The 22,204-nt window shown below is 39.9% G+C and overlaps 1 protein-coding gene across 7 annotated transcripts in view; it reads left to right on the forward strand.

The window, feature by feature from the left end:
* LOC140487983 (calcium/calmodulin-dependent protein kinase kinase 2-like) overlaps window positions 1-22,204 on the forward strand; it is a 111,591-nt gene that overhangs the window by 66,419 nt on the left and 22,968 nt on the right. For all 7 annotated transcript variants that reach the window (XM_072587482.1, XM_072587485.1, XM_072587480.1 and 4 more), the window contains 8 exons: window positions 4,061-4,082; window positions 9,458-9,546; window positions 10,211-10,410; window positions 11,471-11,524; window positions 11,715-11,788; window positions 12,030-12,117; window positions 13,935-14,063; window positions 16,187-16,287. In XM_072587482.1, the coding sequence (XP_072443583.1) occupies window positions 4,061-4,082; window positions 9,458-9,546; window positions 10,211-10,410; window positions 11,471-11,524; window positions 11,715-11,788; window positions 12,030-12,117; window positions 13,935-14,063; window positions 16,187-16,287 (757 nt within the window). The remainder of the gene's footprint in view (window positions 1-4,060; window positions 4,083-9,457; window positions 9,547-10,210; window positions 10,411-11,470; window positions 11,525-11,714; window positions 11,789-12,029; window positions 12,118-13,934; window positions 14,064-16,186; window positions 16,288-22,204) is intronic.

Genomic DNA, 22,204 nt, shown 5'->3' on the forward strand with positions numbered 1-22,204 from the left:
GAGGTACCGGAAGACTGGAGGTTGGCAAACGTGGTGCCACTGTTTAAGAAGGGCGATAAAGACAAGCTAGGGAACTATAGACCGGTGAGCCTGACCTCAGTGGTGGGCAAGTTGTTGGAGGGAATCCTGAGGGACAGGGTGTACATATATTTGGAAAGGCAAGGACTGATTAGGGATAGTCAACATTGGGATTTATGCATGGGAAATCATGTCTCACAAACTTGATTGAGTTTTTTGAAGAAGTAACAAAGAGGTTTGATGAGGGCAGAGCAGTAGATGTGATCTATATGGACTTCAGTAAGGCGTCAGACAAGGTTCCCCATGGGAGACTGGTTAGCAAGGTTAGATCTCACAGAATTCATGGAGAACTAGCCATTTGGATACAGAACTGGCTCAAAGGTAGAAGACAGAGGGTGGTGGTGGAGGGTTGTTTTTCAGACTGGTGGCCTGTGACCAGTGGAGTGCCACCCTCTACTTTTTGTCATTTACATAAATGATTTGGATGCGAGCATAAGAGGTACAAGTTAGTAAGTTTGCAGATGACACCTAAATTGGAGGTGTAGTGGACAACGAAGTGGGTTACCTCAGATTACAACAGGATCTGGACCAGATGGGCCATTGGGCTGAGAAGTGGCAGATGGAGTTTAATTCAAATAAATGCGAGGTGCTGCATTTTGGGAAAGCAAATCTTAGCAAGATTGATACTTAATGGTAAGGTCCTAGGGAGTGTTGCTGAACAAAGAGACCTTGGAGTGCAGGTTCATAGCTCCTTGAAAGTGGAGTCGCAGGTAGATAGGATAGTGAAGAAGGTGTTTGGTATGCTTTCCTTTATTGATCAGAGTATTGAGTACAGGAGTTGGGAGGTCATGTTGCGGCTGTACAGGACATTGGTTAGGCCACTGTTGGAATATTGCATGCAATTCTGGTCTCCTTCCTATCGGGAAGATGTTATGAAACTTGAAAGTGTTCAGAAAAGATTTACAAGGATGTTGCCAAGGTTGGAAGATCTGAGCTACAGGGAGAGGCTGAACAGGCTGGGGCTGTTCTCCCTGGAGAATCGGAGGCTAAGGGGTGACCTTATAGAGTTTTACAAAAATATGAGGGGCATGGATAGGATAAATAGACAAAGTCTCTTCCCTGAGGTTGGAGAGTCCAGAACTAGAGGGCATAGGTTTAGTGAGAGGGGAAAAATATAAAAGAGACCTAAGTGGCAACATTTTCACGCAAAGGTGGTACGTGTATGGAATGAGCTGCCAGAGGATGTGGTGTAGGCTGGTACAATTGCAACATTAAAGATGCAGTTGGATGGGTATATGAATAGGAAGGGTTTGGAGAGATATGGGCCGGGTGCTGGCAGGTGGGACTAGATTGGGTTGGGATATCTGGTCGGCATGGACAGGTTGGACTGAAGGGTTTGTTTCCGTGCTGTCCATCTCTATGACTCTAATAGCAGGGCTCAATTTATGTTGCAATACCCCAGTGAATTGTAACAGTTTCAATAAAGTTAATTTATGAATTAGGTGCTTTACTCCATCAAATCTTTGTGATATGTAAAAGTAGAAGTAGGATATTCAACCCTCAAGTCTTGTCCATCGTCCAGTGTGATCCTGGTTGACCCTGTATGAGATCTCATTCTTGGTTTTCTTTCTGCACTTTTCCCATCCACCCCTGTCCAGCAAACATCCTTGATAATCTAAAATCTATCTCAGTCAACCTTGAATAGGTTCACTTACCCAACTTCTAATATTTTCTAGGGGCGCGAATTCTACATACTAACACCCTTTGAGAGAAAATGTTATTGTCGCCTCTTGCTTAATAAGACAACTTGTTATTTTTGAAATGTGTCCCCAAATTTTCAATCTTCCACAAAAGAAAACATCCTCCATACTGTCTAGCCCCATCAGAGTGTTGTCTGTTTCCCTCCCAATTTTCTAAATTACAATGGGTAAATGTCCAACCTGTTCAGTCTTTTTCTTTGATATGCCCTTCATCCCAGGAATGAGTCAGCTGAACTTCTCTGCGCTGCTAATGCAATTATATCCTTTTTCAAATAAGTAAACTATGCACAGTACTTCAGATGTGCTATCACCAAGGCCAGGTACAGCAGCATTAAAACCTTGTTATTTTCTCGTTCCATCCCTCTTACAATGAATGCCAATATTCTGTTGGCAATCTAAGTTTATTTTCTGATTGTATATAGAACTGACAAATGTGAACCTATAAAATAACCTCTTAAAGACTTCTACAGAACTGTTTCAGTCATTTAAGGACATTTCTAATTAATGTCACCATTCACCAGTTGAGATTTAGGACTGAATTGGACACTGTTCATACTTCATGCATAAATGCAGTCAGTATTTAATGCCAATACTTTGTTTAGGCTACTTTTCCTTCTCCACATATGCCATTTATAAAGCTTTTGGAGTTCCACTGCCAATTGAGTAAATGTTTTGAATTTGTTATGGTTCCCATAGAGACCGATTACATTTAGAAAGATGCAAGATTTGAATTTCCAGTGACTGGCAAAGCATCACATGACAAGATTTCAAGATTTAAGACATTTACTGTACAAATGAATTAAAAGCAACATTGAATAAGTACTATTTTTATATGCATCTTATACTTGAAACCACAAAAACGTTCTTCGCATTTAATTTTTAAATCAACTGAAAATCTCACTCCATTTTTTACTTTACAGTGGAACCAGCCAGAATTATTCTTAACTTCCATGGTCTTGCTTTCTCTTATCCCAGGTTGGCAACGTTTAATCCCAAAACTGACATTTAAAGTGGGAGCAAATTGGAGATTCTTCCCACTAGCTAAGCAAAATGATTCTTTTCAGTCTTGTTTAAATCTTGACAACTCAATCTCTTCAATCTGAGTGCAAACTCCCATTCATTAAATCACTAACAAAAACAGGAATTGCTGGAAAAGCTCAGTAGGTCTGCTAGCATCTGTGGAGAGAAATCGGAGTTAAGGTTTCGAGTTCAGTGACCCTTCCTCAGAATTTTCTCTGCATTGTGCACCGGTAGTCCCAAAGCAAAGTGGATTTGCAGCATTACTTCTTAATCTTCTGAATACATTTTAGTAGTATTTTGACGGAGCTGAGGTGGTCAGAATGCTTTTTCTGATAGCAGACTCAGGAAAAACCGACCCATTGTCAGAAATTTTTAACACCTACAGAAGTACACTCCTTTCTTCTGTTCATTTGTGGTATGTAATGGTTAGCAATTGTTAAAGCAGGAAGTGCAAGGAAAAAATCATTAGTATGTCTGGCAGCGCCTGTGGAGCGAGAGCAGAGTTAATATTTCTTGTTCAATTTGATTCTTTGGAACAAAGAAAAGTCCGTAAGGACTCAACATTAACTCTGTTTCTCTCACCATGGATGCTGCCAGACTTGGTGAGTTTTTTCAGCACTGTTTTTATCTCAAGCATCCAGCATCCACAATATTTTACACTTGTTTTACAATCTGTAATCTTGCCTTAATGATTAAATGATCGAAGACCAGATTTGCAGCTGGGTTCTGCTGAGCTCAGGTCAGAGGCACATGAAAAGCACACAATTTGACATTCACCATACTACCTACACTGAGGCGAGTTAGATGGAGGAACTTTGGGGACTTTTTTTGGGAAGTAGAAGATGAAGTTATTTTATGAAGAAGTGTTTGTAAACAAATGAGAATCATACCAGTCTGCTATGTGATGATGTAAATCGTCAAGATAAAAAGTCAAATAAAAGTAAAGTACTGCACAAGCTTGAAACCTGAAATAAAACAATGCAAGAGAAACTTAGCAGGTTTGGTAGCAACTGTGAAAGAGAAACAGAGTTAAGGCTTTGAGTCCAAAGACACTTCTTCAAAACATTTCCAAAGAAGATTCAATGGACCAGAAGCTCTAACTCTGTTTCTGTCTCCTCAGGTGCTGCCAAATAAAAAAAAATTAACTCCTCTGTGTGATATCAACATAACAGGATCATTATGTAAGTGTTAAATCATGTTAATACACTTATGTAACAAAATGTATTCTACAGAAACTTACTGTAAGTCTATTTCCCTTTCAGTTTTTGAGCTTGTGAAACAAGGGTAAGTGGTATTCTTTTTCTCCTTCCTTTTTTAATTGTCATTTAAATATTTCAGTTTTATTCTCAAGTTAAGAAGGTGGATGGCTTATGCTCATAGATACCCCAGTTTGAGTCTCTTCTCATTTTAGAGATAGGCATATCCCACGCTACACTAAATCCTAAGCAAACTCATTGCATATAGAAATTTGCTGGATTGTTGCATTTCAGAAGGAGGCCATTTGATTCACTGAATAATCACTGGCTCTCTGCTAAAGCAATTCAGATAGTCTTTTATTTTTCTGTAACAGATTTTATTTTCTCTTAGGTACTTACCTAATACCTTTTTAAAAGTCAGAAGCTGGTTCAGTGATGTCACTGGACTAATAACTCAGATTCCTTTGCTAACACTTTGAAGACTTGGGTTCAAATTTTGCCATGTCAGATGGTGAAATTTGAATCTAATAAAATCTGGATTTAAAAAACAAACTAGTCTAATGACAAGTAGAAAGTAAGGACTGCAGATGCTAGAGATCAGAGTCATAAAGTGTGATGCTGGAATAGCACAGTCGGTCAGGCAGCATCCAAGGAGCAGGTGAGTCAACATTTAGAACATAAGCTCTTCACCAGGACAAACATCAACTTTCCTGCTCCTCAGATGTAGTCTAATGGCAATCATTGTTGATTGTTATAAAAATCTCTCTGATTCACTGATGTCCTTCAGGGGAAGGAAACTTGCCACACCTACTCTGGCCTATATGTGATTCTGAATCCACAATAGTGTGGTTAAATCTTAAATGTCCTCTGAAATGGCCGAGAGAGTCAAACAAATAAAGCAAAGAGCTGCAGATGCTGGAGATCTGTCACAATATAGAAATTGCTGGAGAAACTCAGCAGATCTGGCAGCATCTGTGGGAAGAAAACCAAGTTAACATTTCGAGTCTGGTGACTCTGTCAGAAATGTGGTAGTGAGCCAAATAGTTCAAGTGCATCTAATAATGGTAACAAAATTGTCCACATCAATTTATAGGAATAAAAAAACGAACCTTCCTTACCACACTCTTGAGCAATTTGTTACAAATCCTAACCACTCAGTCCATTAAAAAATATGTTTTTCCATGTAGCCTTTAGGTCTCTTGCTTGTCCAGTTTAAATCTGTGTTCTCTGATTCTCTATCTTTCTGTCAAAAGAATGAGTTTGTCCCTATCTCTTCCGTCTAGGAATTTGCTCTAATTCAAATATTATTTCATCACAAGTATAGCTAAATTTTTGCTAAACTCAAAAACATTAGCACTAGTGCAGTATAATATTGTTTAGCTCCTTTGATTGAACCACTTCCTTGGTTTGACAGTAAAGCAGAAGAATTTAAATAACTTGTTGTATTAATTAATGATGGATAGGCAGTATTTTGTTTTGAGACTTCACATCTATAAATATAAACGTCTTGTCCTTGATTTTGCACTGAGGATAACAGTGAGGCTACAACCCTCTCCGTTATAATAATGTAAATCTGACAGCAACTTTAGGAGTTCATAGATGCATAATTAAACATCTACATCAGGAATTTACTGTCCAAGTTATCCTCCTCCTTCAAAGGCTGAACTATATCAGTACCTATCAGAGAGACTAGGTATTTAAATTAATGTGAGGACGCAGGTGTACCTTAGTCATTCACAACTGGTGTCTGGAAAGTTAGAGCTGGTGAATACACGTGTCAGTGAATTTCTTCCGAGCAACCTCTCAAAACCTAATTCTATATGCAGAGACCCTAATTTCTACAGAATTTAATTAGCATGGGAGATTTTTAGAGCTGAAAATGTGTTGCTGGAAAAGAGCAGCAGGTCAGGCAGCATCTAAGGAACAGGAGAATCGACGTTTTGGGCATCAGCCCTTCTTCAGGAATGAGGAAAGTGTGTCCAGCAGGCTAAGATAAAAGGTAGGGAGGAGGGACTTGGGGGAGGGGCATTGGGAATGCGATAGGTGGAGGGAGGTCAAGGTGAGGGTGATAGGCTGGAGTGGGGTGGGGGCAGAGAGGTCAGGAAGAAGATTGCAGGTTAGGAAGGCAGTGCTGAGTTCGAGGGATTTGACTGAGACAAGGTGGGGGGAGGGGAAATGAGGAAACTGGAGAAATCTGAGTTCATCCCTTGTGGTTGGAGGGTTCCCAGGCGGAAGATGAGGCACTCTTCCTCCAACCGTCGTGTTGCCATGGTCTGGCGATGGAGGAGTCCAAGGACCTCCATGTCCTTGGTGGAGTGTGGGGGGGGGGGGGGGGGGAGTTGAAGTGTTGGGCTACGGGGTGGTTGGGTTGGTTGGTCCCACCTTTTCCTCCGCTACATCGATGACTGTATCAGCGCTGCCTCATGCTCCCACGAGGTGGTTGAACAGTTCATCCACTTTACCAACACTTTCCACCCCGACCTCACATTCACCTGGACCATCTCAGACTCCTCCCTCCCCTTCCTAGACCTTTCCATTTCCATCTCGGGTGACCGAATAGACACGGACATTTACTATAAACCGACCGACTCCCATAGCTACCTAGACTACACCACCTCCCACCCTGCCCCCTGTAAAAACGCCATCCCATATTCCCAATTCCTTCGTCTCCACTGCATCTGCTCCCAGGAGGACCAGTTCCAAAACCATACCACCCAGATGGCCTCCTTCTTCAAGGACCGCAATTTCCCCCCAGACGTAGTCGACGATGCCCTCCACTGCATCTCTTCCACTTCCCGCTCCTCCGCCCTTGAGCCCCGCCTCTCCAACCGCCACCAGGACAGAACCCCACTGGTCCTCACCTACCACCCCACCAACCTCCATGTCCAGCGTATCATCCGCCGTAATTTCCGCCACCTCCAAACGGACCCCACCACCAGGGACATATTTCCCTCCCCTCCCCTATCAGCGTTCCAAAAAGACCACTCCCTCCGTGACTCCCTCGTCAGGTCCACATCCCCCACCAACCCAACCTCCACTCCTGGCACCTTCCCCTGCAACGCAAGAAATACAAAACTTGTGCCCACACCTCCCCCCTGACTTCCCTCCAAGGCCCCAAGGGACACTTCCATATCCGCCACAAATTCACCTGCACCTCCACACACATCATCTATTGCATCCGCTGCACCCGATGTGGCCTCCTCTATACTGGGGAGACAGGCCGCCTATTTGCGGAACGTTTCAGAGAACATCTCTGGGACACCCGCACCAACCGACCCAACCACCCTGTGGCTCAACACTTCAACTCCCCCTCCCACTCCACCAAGGACATGGAGGTCCTTGGACTCCTCCATCGCCAGACCATGGCAACATAACGGTTGGAGGAAGAGCGCCTCATATTCCGCCTGGGAACCCTCCAACCACAAGGGATGAACTCCGATTTCTCCAGTTTCCTCATTTCACCTCCCCCCACCTTGTCTCAGTCAAATCCCTCGAACTCAGCACTGCCTTCCTAACCTGCAATCTTCTTCCTGACCTCTCTGCCCCCACCCCACTTCGGCCTATCACCCTCACCTTGACCTCCCTCCACCTATCGCATTCCCAACGCCCCTCCCCCCAGTCCCTCCTCCCTACCTTTTATCTTAGCCTGCTGGACACACTTTCCTCATTAATGAAGAAGGGCTGATGCCCGAAACGTCGATTCTCCTGCTCCTTGGATGCTGCCTGACCTGCTGCACTTTTCCAGCAACACATTTTCAGCTCTGATACTCCAGCATCTGCAGTCCTCACTTTCTCCATTGGAGATTTTTAAACAAGTTTACTTTTTCTTTTTGTTTTTTGTATCTTTCACCAATTGTTCTCCCTCTCTTTTTTTTAATTTTATTTATATGATTTTACAATGAATGAAATAATTTATGCTTCCTGGTTTAGACTCGGGACAGAACTTTGGAAACATAGTGTCCTGGAATTTCCTTCCACCAGCCAGTGTGCCAGTTTGCTACTTAAGTTGCACTTTTTAAAGAGGCTGGATCAGCAGCAAGGCAGACACCCATCTGAAGTGATAGGTAGCCAACTTGAAGCAATTAAGGCTGCTCTCCAGTCAGCAGGTGGCCTCTTTGGTGACTGAAATACAAGCAGTGAACAAATATGATCTTCCAGCAACAGATGGAAAAACCTGAAGCACTTTACATGCTATGCTACAACCCTACAGATGCAGGAAAATGGCTACACCCCTTTGGATATGTTACGGTAGTCTGGCAGGCATGGTTATTGTTATTTCTCAGAGATTTTTAAAACACTGAGAGGATGCCTCCATCTTGCTCTTAGTTGCATCAGAAGGCTGCCAGTCTCCTTATATTATAGAATGAAAGCCCTATTGAAAACCCTGCATTCACCCAAACATTGGGAACCCACTTGCCCAATTGGATGATAAGCCATCTTTTGGCTGTTAATTAGCCAATTAAACAAAACCTGCATCGGGCACTACAGAGTCTGGAACAAGAAGTGATGTACCTGTAAATGGTGGGGTCCAAAAACACAAATCCTGACCAATTATATTGAGGATTTTTCAATCTGGTTTAAAAGCCTTTTTGTTTTGCCTGCTTGCACGTGGCACAGATCCTTTAGAAATGGTGCTGACCTAAAAGTGATTTCTCATAGTGCAATTTGCCACTGAAAAGCTCTGAAAAGGTCTGTGAGTAATGTCAACATTGAGTGGCAGGTGTGACACCTTCACTATTACCTGCAAAGTGCAAACCCATGTACTTTTAGAAAATATTTCTTGGTTTCTTTGACCAAATATTTTGTTGCGTTCCATATATGCCCATAGCGCTGGTAAATGTTCTCTAATTGTTATGGGTCTTGTCACTCTTAACACTCAATTTTTTTTTCACTTCTGAATATTGGAAAATAACATGCAAATAAAATTTACAGTTTTATCTTTTAACATGTTTAATTTGAAATCTCAATTAGCTTTTTTGTCCTTTTCTAGGACCACAGTCACATTTTTATGCAATATTGATAGGTTATAAATGTATGTTATACTGTTAAAATCTGATGTTTTGTTTTATTTATACACTTCCAGAGTTACTATTTTAAATTGTTCACACTGATCACATATTGTAATCTAGCAAAGACCTACTATTTGTCCTGTACAGGCAGCTGTAGGTATATACAACAGCAATGAATACTTGTCAGGCTTTTCTTTCAAAATGCACCCAGGCGTGAGTTGAAGATTGACATTTAAGAAGGAAGTGACATGGGATAGTTTTAATTTCTTACAGTTCTCTTACCAGGTGGAAAAGGGACTAATATCCAGCCTCTCCTAGAGGCATTGAACAAATCAAAAATGTACAATGTTTCCATTTCTTGCAAAACTTGAAATTATGTATAATTATGGAAAGTTAGAATTCAAGGGGGTTCAACTGCACCAATTTGTATCCAGTTATTTCTGTGTTGTTTCAGCCCTGTAATGGAGGTTCCAACTGAAAAACCCTTGTCCGAAGAACAAGCGCGATTCTACTTTCAAGACTTGATTATGGGAATTGAATTCTGTAAGTTTAGGATGTGTTCCACTGTGTAGCTTGGTTAGGGGGACAAGAAGTGGGTTTTTTTTGGATGAAGTGGTGTTAATGTTCTTTTTCCCCTTTCCCTTGTTTTTCTATTCTATATACAACCCCTGCAACTAAGCAAGTGTTGTGCTTGTTATCTTCATTTATACTGCTCTGTAACTGAATTTTGAGATATGCATGTGTGGTATAAGGTTAGTATCACTGCTTGTGGGATAATGCATGACGTTGCCGAAATAGTATGCCTTGAGATAGGAAACATAAGTAGGGAAATCAGAAGGAGAGATTCCCCATCAGATCATGCTGTAGCACCCTTCAGTAATAATGTCTGTACCATTATATAAGATGTAGAATAATCAGATATAGCTACTACAACTGAGTTTTTTGTTTTTTATTGCTGTGATTGTACATGTTTTGAAGGCAAAGTGTTAATGAAGAAAAATGCAGTAGTTTTGCAGAGTATATTGGGGTGTTAAGTACTTTGAAGATTTTATATATTAGTGCATTGTTTTTTATTTGTAGTGGAGGAAATTGGTGATAGACATTTGAAACTGAGTGTTAAATGTATTTCTCTGTCTTGAACTATAGTCCTGCAATGTCACATTGAGGAGTTTAAAATTGACCTAAACAAGAAATGTTTTATGTGCAGTGCACTATCAAAAGATCATTCATCGTGACATTAAACCTTCCAATCTCCTGGCTGGAGAAGATGGCCATATCAAAATAGCTGACTTTGGGGTTAGCAACCAGTTTGAGGGAACAGATGCCCTTCTGACCAGCAGTGTGGGCACACCTGCATTCATGGCTCCTGAGACCATTTCAGAAACCAGGAAGAATTTTCATGGCAAGGTAAAAAAAAATCATTTATGGCCAATCTATTAATTAGCCTGCAATATATATTATCTGAAATTCTTGAATTTCTACAACTGCCTTTTCAGTTTCACATTTTGTTGTGTTTTATGTTAGAGCTAATTTTGAGTCTTGAAGTTCAATCAATTTTAGTGGAATGTGAAGATATTTTGCCTGTTCCTTTTTAAGCCTTAGTTGCAATTTCTGTCCAATCTATTTCAACGCAAGCCCCTCCATTTTGTTATTGTCATAGAGTCATAGAGATGTACAGCACAGAAACAGATCCTTCAGTCCAACTCGTCCAACCCAACTAGATATCCCAACCTAATCTAGTCGCACTTGCCAGCACTCTGCCCATATCCCTCCAAGCCTTTCCTATTCATACACCTAACCAGATGCCTTTTAAATGTTGCAATTGTACCAGCCTCCACCACTTCCTCTGGCAGCTCATTCCATACATGCACCACCCTCTGTGTGAAAATGTTGCCCCTTAGGTCTCTTTTATATCGTTCCCCTCTCACCTTAAACCTATGCGCTCTAGTTCTGGATTCCCCCACCCCAGAAAAAGACTTTGTCTATTTATCCTATCCATATTCCTCATGATTTCATAAATCCCTATAAGGTCACCCCTCAGCCTCCAACACTCTAGGGAAAACAGCCCCAGCCTATTCAACATCTCCCTATAGCTCAAACCTTCCAAACCTGGCAACGTCCTTGTAAATCATTCTGAACCCTTTCAAGTTTCACAACATCCTTCCAATCAGAAGGAAACCAGAATTGCACGCAATATTCCAAAAGTGGTCTAACCAACGTCCTATACAGCCGCAACATAACCTCCCAGCTCCTGTGGAAATTCCTATGGAATTTTCCTCTTTGGTAAAACAAATATTAGACCTTACTGTGAAATGTAAATATGTATTACTTTTTATTTGAAATGTTTCTTGAGCTACTTCTCTATGGGTTATTCATGGTTGGGATACAATCCCAGATTTTAGACTGAGATCTGTAACAGATTGATATTTGTTTCATTTTGGAACCTGATTATAATTTCTCTGATTAGGCTTTGGATGTTTGGGCAATGGGCATCACATTATACTGTTTCGTTTTGGGGCATGTAAGTATAAGAAGTGCTAAATTGTGCTGCATCATTTAATACAGTAATTTTATTAATGTCACTACTTTTTACCATAATGCTTTTAATAACTTTTTTAATCTATTGTATTTCTTGATTATTTGACGTCTACATTTGTAGCTTGTAAAATCTTGAAGGATATAAAACTGATAAAGCTCAATTTTTATGATAGTGCCCCTTCATGGATGATCAGATACTAAATCTGCATTACAAAATTAAGAACCAGCCTGTGGAGTTTCCTGAGCAGTGAGTGGTTGGAAAACTTATACATTTTTTTTGCAAGTTTAGATCTGTTTTATTGTGCTTGTGTTTTTTCTGAACATCATTTATATCTGAATTTTATTTCTTTCTCAAACTTTTTATTCTTGTTCAGCAATTCTGCTTTACAGACTTTTTGTGGGGTGAGGGAATGAATAATTGAATGTGGGAAATAATTCTACCTTTTGCGTATGTCTATTTAATGCTTATTATTAATTTTGCGAGCTAGGCCAGACCTCTCTGAAGAACTCAAGGATCTCATTATTAAAATGCTAGATAAAAGCCCAGAAACCAGGATTACAGTTTCACAGATCAAGGTAAGACAAAGAACTATTACACCATCAAGCATTCTCATGTTCTTATCACTTTAATATAATTGATTCTGTTGACTTCCTTGTGTCTCTGAACTGTAAGCTGTTTAGAGTTCATTCAATATATAAAAATATCATGTTCAAATAATGAAAGCATCTGAACAATATCTCAGTGTAAGTCCACAATCTTCAGTAGCAAAAGAGGTTAAACTGTGGTGGAGTGGAAGGTCATCAGATGGGGTAGCAAAAGGCAAGATTATCTCTTCAGGATATGACTTTAGGGTTTACACTTCAATTCATGGAATATTACTTATCTTGGGGAAATTAATTTTTTTGAAATATTAATTTATTTAATGGGTGCTGAAGTTTCAACATGCCAATTTCAGGATTGTGCAGAATTTAGACAGCTAAAACACTTGATTATTTGACTGCAGTCTTTCAAATATATTCACGTATACACTGTCCCAAAATCAGAAAAACAGTAATGTATCTTCTTGCCAAACACTATCTTGACTATCAATATGTGTTCCAATTTTACTGCCATTGAAAAATACCTTAGCTCTGCTAAATACTTCCCCAGGCAAACTGGCTAATTCTTCTGCCCCACAATGGCCAAAGATTAATGAAACTGCAAGAAAAGAGTAAAACTTAAAAGCCATGCTCCTAATGCTAACAGTTTTCTTCTTTGGATGGTCAGTTGTTAAAATTTAATTAAGTACATGTTATAAAATACAGATTAGGCATGAATTTTCATCATTTTCCTTATGCAATTACCATGATTTTGATAATGTGCACTTCTGTTCTTACAAATTATTGCTGATTTGGCCTTGATATTGTTAGGACCAATCTGATTAACAGGTTATCTGTCTGCTGGGTGGGAAAGCCTGTTGCACAAGAATGCACCCATGCAAAGAGGAAGCAGTGAGAGATTGGGAGGTATTTGAGTAAAGGATTTCTCCTGATCAAGAGTAGTTGCTGCTGGTTGGGGGAAGCAAGATCATAACAGGATGTTGGTCCTCAAACATGGCAAGTGAACCAGGTAAAGTTATCAGGCCTAGGAAATATTCTTAATTTTCCTGGCCCATGGTGGTACTTCCAAGGTACTTACTTTATAGATTCAGTCGTTTTCTTCAGTTGGATTTTCCAAGACTTAGGAAATTCAAACAATGTTGTAAGTGAAAGACTTATCATAACGGATGCCCAAGGCCTCCTTAAAGTTCTTAGCAGCCACACAGCTTCTATTAAAACCAGAAGGACATGGTTTGAGGCAATTTGGAATCTGGATTTACATTTTAAACATTTCAATTTTCTAATGTTAAAATTATCCCTCTTTCAGAGGAAACTGCCAAAGTGAACAATTGTTTATAAAGTTTCAAGTAGCCAAATTGTTGCTACATCTATATACACTGTAACAATCCCAGTCTGGAAAATTATTGTTCAGAAACTCTAGTTATCCAGAAATCTTTTGAGGACACTCACAAGTGGGCCCATAAATGTGACCTTTTGACCCTGCAATAAATCAAGATGTCTTTAACTCAGTAAAAGCGCTTTATAATGTTTTATCAGTCCTTATGTTCTAGATAAATATTTATATTTATCAGACTTTTGGTTTCACACCATTATGGTAAGGCATTCTAATGTTATTTATAACACAGAAATTATTTGGTCTCAAACACTCTAGACTGGAGAGGTTACTTTGAAATATATTTGCACAAATACCAAAATAGCCAGTTATTACTTATCTTTTGTAGTTATTGAAAATTGTAAATAATTTAAATTGTGCAGAAGGAGTCTCGTTCATGGTTATTTCCTTTCATTTTTAGATACATCCCTGGGTGACAAGGCATGGTGCTGAAGCACTTCCTACAGAGGATGAGAATTGTATACTTGTTGAAGTTACTGAAGAGGAGGTTGAGAATTCGGTCAAACATATTCCAAGCCTGGCAACTGTCGTAAGAGACTATTTTGATGAATTTTGATCACCCACTTAAGTAAGCCACTACATCTCCAATGAATATTGCTCAGGAATGTAGTTCATGCATAGTTATAGAGGGTCAGCCTTAGTTTACTGCTGTTTATGATGTCGCAGTCACTTGCTGTCTCTTTTGAGTCTTTGGTGCTCTTGGTACAACTGAGTAAGTACGAGAACGAGCAAATGCTCTTCAATTCGGTGTATAGTGCTAAGGCAGCTTTTGGACAGTCTTAAATGTACAATGTGGTAGTAACTGTAATATTCATTGTCAGTTACAAGGTTTTGTACAGTAGATAAATCTATTTCTAAATCAGCCTCAATGCCAAATATAAACAACTTTGCAAGAACAACCAGAATCCCTAATGATGCAGGTTAATTCATGTCAGCAGCAGACAATAAATACCACATGCACAGAATAACATTATTCTTCCTGCCCAAATTGTTTTCTTTGTTGGCATGTTTAATTAGAAACTTTAAAATCTATCATTATTATTTCTGTAGTTTAATAATGTAGCATGTCTCTTTCCATCTTGTTTGCACTCAGTAATTGGTTCACACAATTCTTGATAGTTTCCACAATTATGTGATGAATTAATGGAAAAATTTATATTAAGTGGACAAATGGATCACCAATCCCCCAAATTACTACATTAAAGTGAAACTGTATTTTTTGTTGTAACTTTATCCATACATGACTATTGTCTTTGGTCAGGGCTATTGCAAACAGCTCTGATAAAGGGATCATATGCAACAGGAGGGTCTGAATTGTGTAAAGAGGTGTTTTGATTCATTTAGCTTCAAGTGCAACTTTCTTAAATATATTGTAATGACTTACTCAGTGTGCTGGAAATCAAGTCACATTATTGCGCAAATCTGAAAATTTGAATTTTCAAAGTGCCCAGTTTTACCCAACTCTCTATTTCAAGTTTAAACTCTACCCTTATTTAAAATTCCCATAGACACTCAAACTACACCAAGAAATTAGACAGGACACTAATATCATGCATGGGGAAGGACAAAAAAATCAGAGTCACAATTCTAGTACCAGTTCAGATTACAGATATTGAGAGTTGTTTTCCTTGAGGCTTCTTCTGACTCCTTCCAATTTGCTATTTACAGGATGTTGTGAGTGCACTAGTTCTCAGTACAGTAAAATCCTCATTATTCTATACCCAAACATCCAGACTTTTTCTGCAACTGGCAATCACAAAGGCACCTCCATACTTCACATATTTCTTCCACAATACAAAAATTCGAGATTCAGAAGGGGAAAATCAGAATTGTAACTCCCTGATGACTTTAACATGGCAGAGTGACTGATTTATCCAGATGGGAGTACGTTTCCTCGCTTTGAGAATTGGTTGTTTAGTTACCTCTCTCTTCTTTTGATCGAAAACTTGCTGATGATATTTATGAGCAGTCACTGTCACTCATTTTTTAAATGCACATTCATGTTGTGGCAGTGACAAGTCAAGTTCTCCCAACCGCCATTAGTATTTCTCATGTAACTGGCATCCCCCCCTATCCCATGCATGCCAGATACTAGGGAGATTACTATATTTCATTCACCAGATGGAGGATTTGCACTTTCAGTGCCACTGAAAGTGTTTCTTTTATCTTTTCCTTTCAACATAGGATTTCCAGAAAGAGTGGTTTATAGGTTAATGGTGAGTGAGAACAGCTACTTGATGATTTTGTTTTACTTTTCCACAGAGGAGAGAGAGAAAGAAATTTCTCTTTGCAGGATTCAGGTTCTTCCTCTATTGTCCAAACACAAAGCTTGTAGCCACTAGCCCAGAAAGCAGTCAAAAGCTTTACTCTTCTGAACCCACACAACACACCCTCGTGGAAAAACTAATCGAAGGAAGTCTCTATGTAAGATTGCCCTGGACACGCACACGTGATGCTGACATATTTAGCATCCTCACCCACTAGCTAAACAAGACAAGTTTGTAGATATAACTTGCAGTGAGTTCCAGTAACTCATTTTTAAACTGCAAAACCTTTACACAGTCTTCTTGGTTTAAAGCATTGGCATTATTTAGTCCACAATCCAATAAAAGTGATCTTTACAATCTTAAAAAATTGACACTTTCTCAACAGATTCTTGTTAAAACAATGCTTCGAAAACGTTCTTTTGGGAACCCTTTTGAGGGAAGTAGGCGAGAGGAACGATCTTTGTCTGCATCAGGAAACTTTCTTGTGTGAGTAAATATCTGTACTTTTATTTCATTAATATCTTAGCATTTATTAAACTAAGTGCAATTTTCTAAGCTTTGCATGAATATACATCTTTAGAAATAGTTCAGATAAGCACGTTTTGCTGTACCAAATTGGCAGTTTAAACGATGGTAATTTGTTTTGAACGTCTTGATTTATATATTTTTAAAACTTAAAGGAAACTTTTTTTCTTAACTGAAACTACAAAGTTGTATTTAGTTAGAATGTGGGCCTAACTAACAATGCAGAATTAATTGTTTTTTTCATTATTACCCTTGGCTGGTAATTTCAACTCATCAGGAAGTGTATTCTGGATAATTAAGTCCTAAGTTATCAATCAACACTTGTTTATGAAAATATCAAATGGTCTCCCTCTGCACCATGACAGTTCTATGATTCTTTGAAATTCATTCTGCTATTCCTAACAATATATCCTTGATTTTTTTTTTTGCAGTTTAAAGTCCCTGTAGATTTCTATTTAGCATGAAACCAAATGGAGTTTTTAAACTTGGTAATAGATTTTGTGTGGTATATTGTAGGAAACAGAGGAGTTCTATAAATGTTCTTCATATTTTACTGTTTTATGTTTATTTCACATGTATGTTATGGCACATGTTTCTGAAATGCAAATCCCTAAAGTCAAATGAGAAGTACAATGGCCTCACACTGTGCTTGATTAGTAAATTTTAATATATATGCATTTTTAGTAAAATTATTCACTTAATGAATGAATGACTTATCAGTTTGGTAGGAACTAAAAATACAGTACTGTGGATGTCAAATTCTCAGCAAGTGTGGCACTGTTTTTGGAGAGAGAAACAGCAAACGTTTCATCAGTTTGATTTTCATTACTAATTCAATGAGGTTATTTTGAGAAAAGATGTTTATTATTTTAGTTCTTTATTTTTGGGTATTGTTAATGGTTGGAATGATTAGAATACAAGTATAGAGAAATACATGATACTGGAAGTTACCTTTGCACAATTTAATTATAGCAAAGGATAGTTCCACCTTAAGTGGAATTATGGAAGAGTTTGAAGTTACATCTTGAAGACAAGTTTTGTTTAAATGCAGTGAACCAAAGCTATTCACTTTATACATTAATGATCTGGACGAAGTAACTGCAGGCATTGTAGGTACATTTGTAGATAAAACATAGATGGAGGGACAGGTAGTGTTGAGGAATCGGGGATAGTGCAGAAGAACTTGGAAAGGCTAGGAGAGTGGGCAAAGAAGTAGCAGATGGAATACAATGAGGATGAGGTTATACAATTTGGTGGGAAAAACAGAGACAGAGATTATTTTCGAATTCAGGAATAGCTTTAGTAGTTGAAGCAAAAAGAGATTTAGGAATCCCAATTCTGGATTCTCTTAACAGGCAGGTTCAATCGGCATTTAGGAAGCAAGTGCAATATTAGTCTTCATTTTGAGAGAGCTAGAATACAAGACCAGAGATATACTGCTGAGGCTGTATAAGGTTCTGGTCAGACCATATTTAGAATATTGTGAACAGTCTGGGCCTCATATCTAAGGAAGGATGTGCTGACAATGGAGAGGGTTCAGAGGGGATTTACAAGGATTATCCCAGCAATGAAACATTTGTCTTATGTGGAGTTTTGAAGAGTCTAGGTCTGTACTTGATGGAGTTCAGAAAGATGAGAAGGGGATCTCACTGAAACCTGCGGAATACTGAGAGATCTATATAAAGTGGATGCGGAAAAGATGCTTCTAGGAGAGACTAGGATCCAAGGGAACAGCCACAGAGTGACCCTTTAAAGCTGAGATGAAGAGATATTTCTTCAGTGGTTAATTTCCTTGCTGCAAAAGGCTGTGGAGGCCAAGTTATTGAGTGTATTTAAGGCAGGGATAGATAGGTTATTCATTCATAAAGGGATCAGGGGTTACAGGGAGAAGGCAGGACAATGGGTTGAGAAACATATCAGCCATTGTCAAATGGCAGAGCAGACCTGAGGGGCTGAATGGCCTAATTCTGTTGCTAGTCTTGTGGTCTTATGTACAAGATGTCACAGCCTGCCATCTCAGACAAGATTATGATTGCCTGATACTTGAGTCCATTAGTTGAGTGAGTTTTATCAAATTAATTTGCAAAGTAAATTCCAAGTGAAATGTGATATTCAGACTGTTTGAGTGTTTAAAATGAGACATTCGGTACCCATTCTTGTGCAGTAATCTAGGACTCAAAATTGGGTCTGAAATGATCATGCTGGATAGCATCTTGGATTTTGTATGCAAGTGCTTAACAACTGCTGATAGCATGTACCGCAAAGGGGTCAAGGTACTAATTTGCGACACAATTGTAAAAATGTGCTGACTTGAAGCTACCATCACCATTTTGCAACTCCACAACACTCTGTAATAATCTTTTGTAGCAGAATATGATGCTAAATGGCTTCAAGAATCCCTCATGTTCTATTTAAAGATTTTATTAAGTATTTACAAGTTAGTTGCTAAACTATTTCTTCTGGCTGCTGGTGCATAGATGTGCATTTTTAAAGGTTTTGCATACTTGGTTAAAGTTTGATTAAGTACAATGCAGGTATTGATCTAACTAGTTTTGCAGTATTTTTGTGTCTTTTAAAATATTATACTGCAAACTAATGCTTCCAAACCTGGCTAGAGGAGTACAGCTTCCTGTTGGAATTGAACATGATTGAAAGAATGGAAAGAGAACCTGCAAAGCAGCATAAGTTGGGAGAAGGGGAGGCAGAAGAGCACGGCACTTACCAGGAAATCACATCCACAGAAAGTCTTCATGCACCAGATCTTTTACCTCAACTTCAGTGACAATCAATGCTTGCAATTTTTTTAAATACAAAGAAGCTCAAGTTTGAAATCTGTTAAATGGTATAGTCACAGCTTCAGGTACAACAGTAGGCCCAAAAAGGAAAAGCCAACATTTACCTGTGTTTATTGCCTCACACTCATAAGGCCATCATTTGGTCTAATGCTGTAGGATGTAATGGCATAATGTCAGCCTGTAAGCCTCAAGATCACATACAAGGCTATTGAAGGGTTCACACCCAGTCCAGCCTGTCAAATTACTAATGCTTCCTGCCAAATGCATATTCTAATTCTTGGTGAGAAAGAATAATAAATGTTGCCTATTTGCCAAGGAAGCCAAAGAAGTAAAAGGGGTTGTTAAAAAGCACTGTAGCTGCAGAAACACTTACAGTAATAAAAGCAATAAAAATGAGGGGTGCTTGTTAAATATTTTGACCAATATCCTACATAAGGGCAGTCTGAGAAACATTTGTCCATAGAATTTGTGGATATTAATTCTGTTTGGGACAATGTTAATTGTACAAAAGGTATTACAGAGAAAAGATTACAAATTAACCTTGCTAGTGTGAAGGAAAGTTTGGAAGGAAACGATTACTGAGATACAAGTCACCAGTTGTCAGGTTGTTTTGCAAAGAGAAATGCTCATCTTAACCTATTAGACAACCATGAAGAGGCCTGTCTTGTGTTAAAAGAACATGGAAAATTAATTGCTTATAGATATTTCTAATTAACCTGATCAGAAATGTAATGACAAACCTTTGAATGGTTGGGGCTTGAAACTGCACCTTAAAGGATTTGGAGGTAGGGATACTACCACTGTGCCATAAGACCTCTGTGAATTTGTTTGTGCACTTAAAACAAAATTAAAGAAACATCGCAATCTGCCAATATAACAAGTGATTAGGGTTAGAAAGGAAACAGATGATGTTAATTTATTGTCAACAAGGAGAAGGGCTCTTGTACAATGGTAATGTCCCTACCTCTAACCGAGAAGACCTGGGTTCAAGTACCCACCTATCTCAGGTGTGTAATAACATTTCTGAACAGATTGATTACAAAACATCTGTCTTTGGGCGGAGCAGGTAACGGCTGTCTGATGTTTTTTTTAAGTCGCGGTATAGTCCAGTTATTGTTTTTTAACGGCTAAAATTTAAAGTTTTTTTAAGCGCCTAGCGGACCCGGAAGCTGGTGTCGCGCTAGCTTACCTGGGAAGGTTTTTTTTTCTTATAAAAGCGCGCAGGCGAGGAGCCCGAGGCACTACAGGGGTAGAGCCTCCCACCCACCCTCCTCCTCTAACCCGTTGTGATAAGCAGGTAAGTGCTGCATTTTGCTTGTTTGTTTCTTTAGATCTAGTTTTTAAAGTTTACCTTTTAGAGGGATGGCAGCGAAGGCAGTGCAATGTTCCTCTTGCAACATGTATGAGGTGAGAGAAGCCATTAGCGTCCCTCCTGGTTACACTTGCAAGAAGTGCACCCATCTCCAGCTCCTCCAAGACCGTGTTAGGGAACTGCAGCTGGAGTTGGATGAACTGTGGATCATTCGGGAGGGAGAGGTGGTCATAGATCAGAGCTTTAAGGAAGTAGTTACTCCGAAAGTTATAGAGAGATGGGTGATAGTGAGGGGGAGTGGGAGGAAGCAGCCAGTGCAGGGACCCCCTGCGGTCATTCCCCTCAAGAACAAGTAATCTGTTTTGGATACTTGTGGGGGGGATGACTTACCAGGGGTAAGCAACGAGGTTCAGGCCTCTGGCACAGAGCCTGTCCCCGTTGCTCAGAAGGGAAGGGTGGTGAAAGGTAGAGCGATAGTTATTGGGGACTCAATAGTGAGGGGCACAGATAGGCGGTTTTGCGGGGGCGACAGAGACTCACGATTGGAATGTTGCCTCGTGCAAGGGTACGTGATGTCTCTGATCGTGTTTTCCGGGTCCTTAAGGGGGAGGGGGAGCAGCCCCAGATTGTGGTCCACATTGGCACCAACGACATAGGTAGGAAGAGGGGTGAGGATGTTAGACAGGCTTTCAGGGAGCTAGGTTGGAAGCTCAGAGCTAGAACGAACAGAGTTGTTGTCTCTGGTTTGTTACCCGTGCCACGTGATAGAGAGTCGAGGAATAGGGAGAGAGAGGAGTTAAATGCGTGGCTACAGGGGTGGTGCAGGAGGGAGGGATTCCGGTATTTGGATAACTGGGGTTCTTTCTGGGGAAGATGGGACCTCTATAAACAGGATGGTCTACACCTGAACCTGAGGGGCACCAGTATCCTTGGGGGGAGGTTTGCTAGTACTCTTTGGGAGGGTTTAAACTAACTCTGCAGGGGCATGGGAACCTGGAGTGTAGCTTTAGGGTACAGGACCTTGAGTGTAGGGAGGTTAGGAACATGGCATCGATCTCGAAGGAGGGTGCCTGTAAACAGGAAGGTGGCTTGAAGTGTGTATACTTTAATGCCAGAAGTATAAGAAATAAGGTAGGTGAGCTTGCAGCATGGGTTGGTACCTGGGACTTCGATGTTGTGGCCATTACAGAGACATGGGTAGAACAGGGAATAGCTGTTGCAGGTTCCAGGGTTTAAATGTTTTAGTAGGGTCAGAGATGGGGGTAAAAGAGGGGGAGGTGTGGCATTGCTTGTCAAGGATAGTATTACAGCAGTAGAAAGGGTGATGGAGGAAGACTTGCCATCTGAGGTAGTTTGGACGGAGGTTAGAAATAGGAAAGGTGAGGTCACCCTGTTAGGAGTTTTCTACAGGCCTCCTAATAGTCCGAGAGAATTAGAGGAAAGTGTTGCGAGGATGATTCAGGAGAAGAGTGAAAGTAGCAGGGTGGTTGTTATGGGGGACTTTAACTTCCCAGATATTGACTGGGAAAGCTATAGCTCAAGTTCGTTAGATGGGTCAGTGTTGGTCCAATGTATGCAGGAGGGTTTCCTGACACAATATGTAGACAGGCCAACAAGAGGTGAGGCTATACTGGATTTGGTTCTAGGTAATGAACCAGGCCAGGTGTTAGACTTGGAGGTAGGTGAGCACTTCAGGGGCAGTGACCACAACTCGGTGACTTTTACTCTAGTGATGGAGAAGGATAAGTGTGCACTGCAGGGCAACAGTTAT

The sequence above is a fragment of the Chiloscyllium punctatum genome, chromosome 17, assembly GCF_047496795.1.
Source record: "Chiloscyllium punctatum isolate Juve2018m chromosome 17, sChiPun1.3, whole genome shotgun sequence".
Taxonomy (NCBI): Eukaryota; Metazoa; Chordata; class Chondrichthyes; order Orectolobiformes; family Hemiscylliidae; genus Chiloscyllium; species Chiloscyllium punctatum.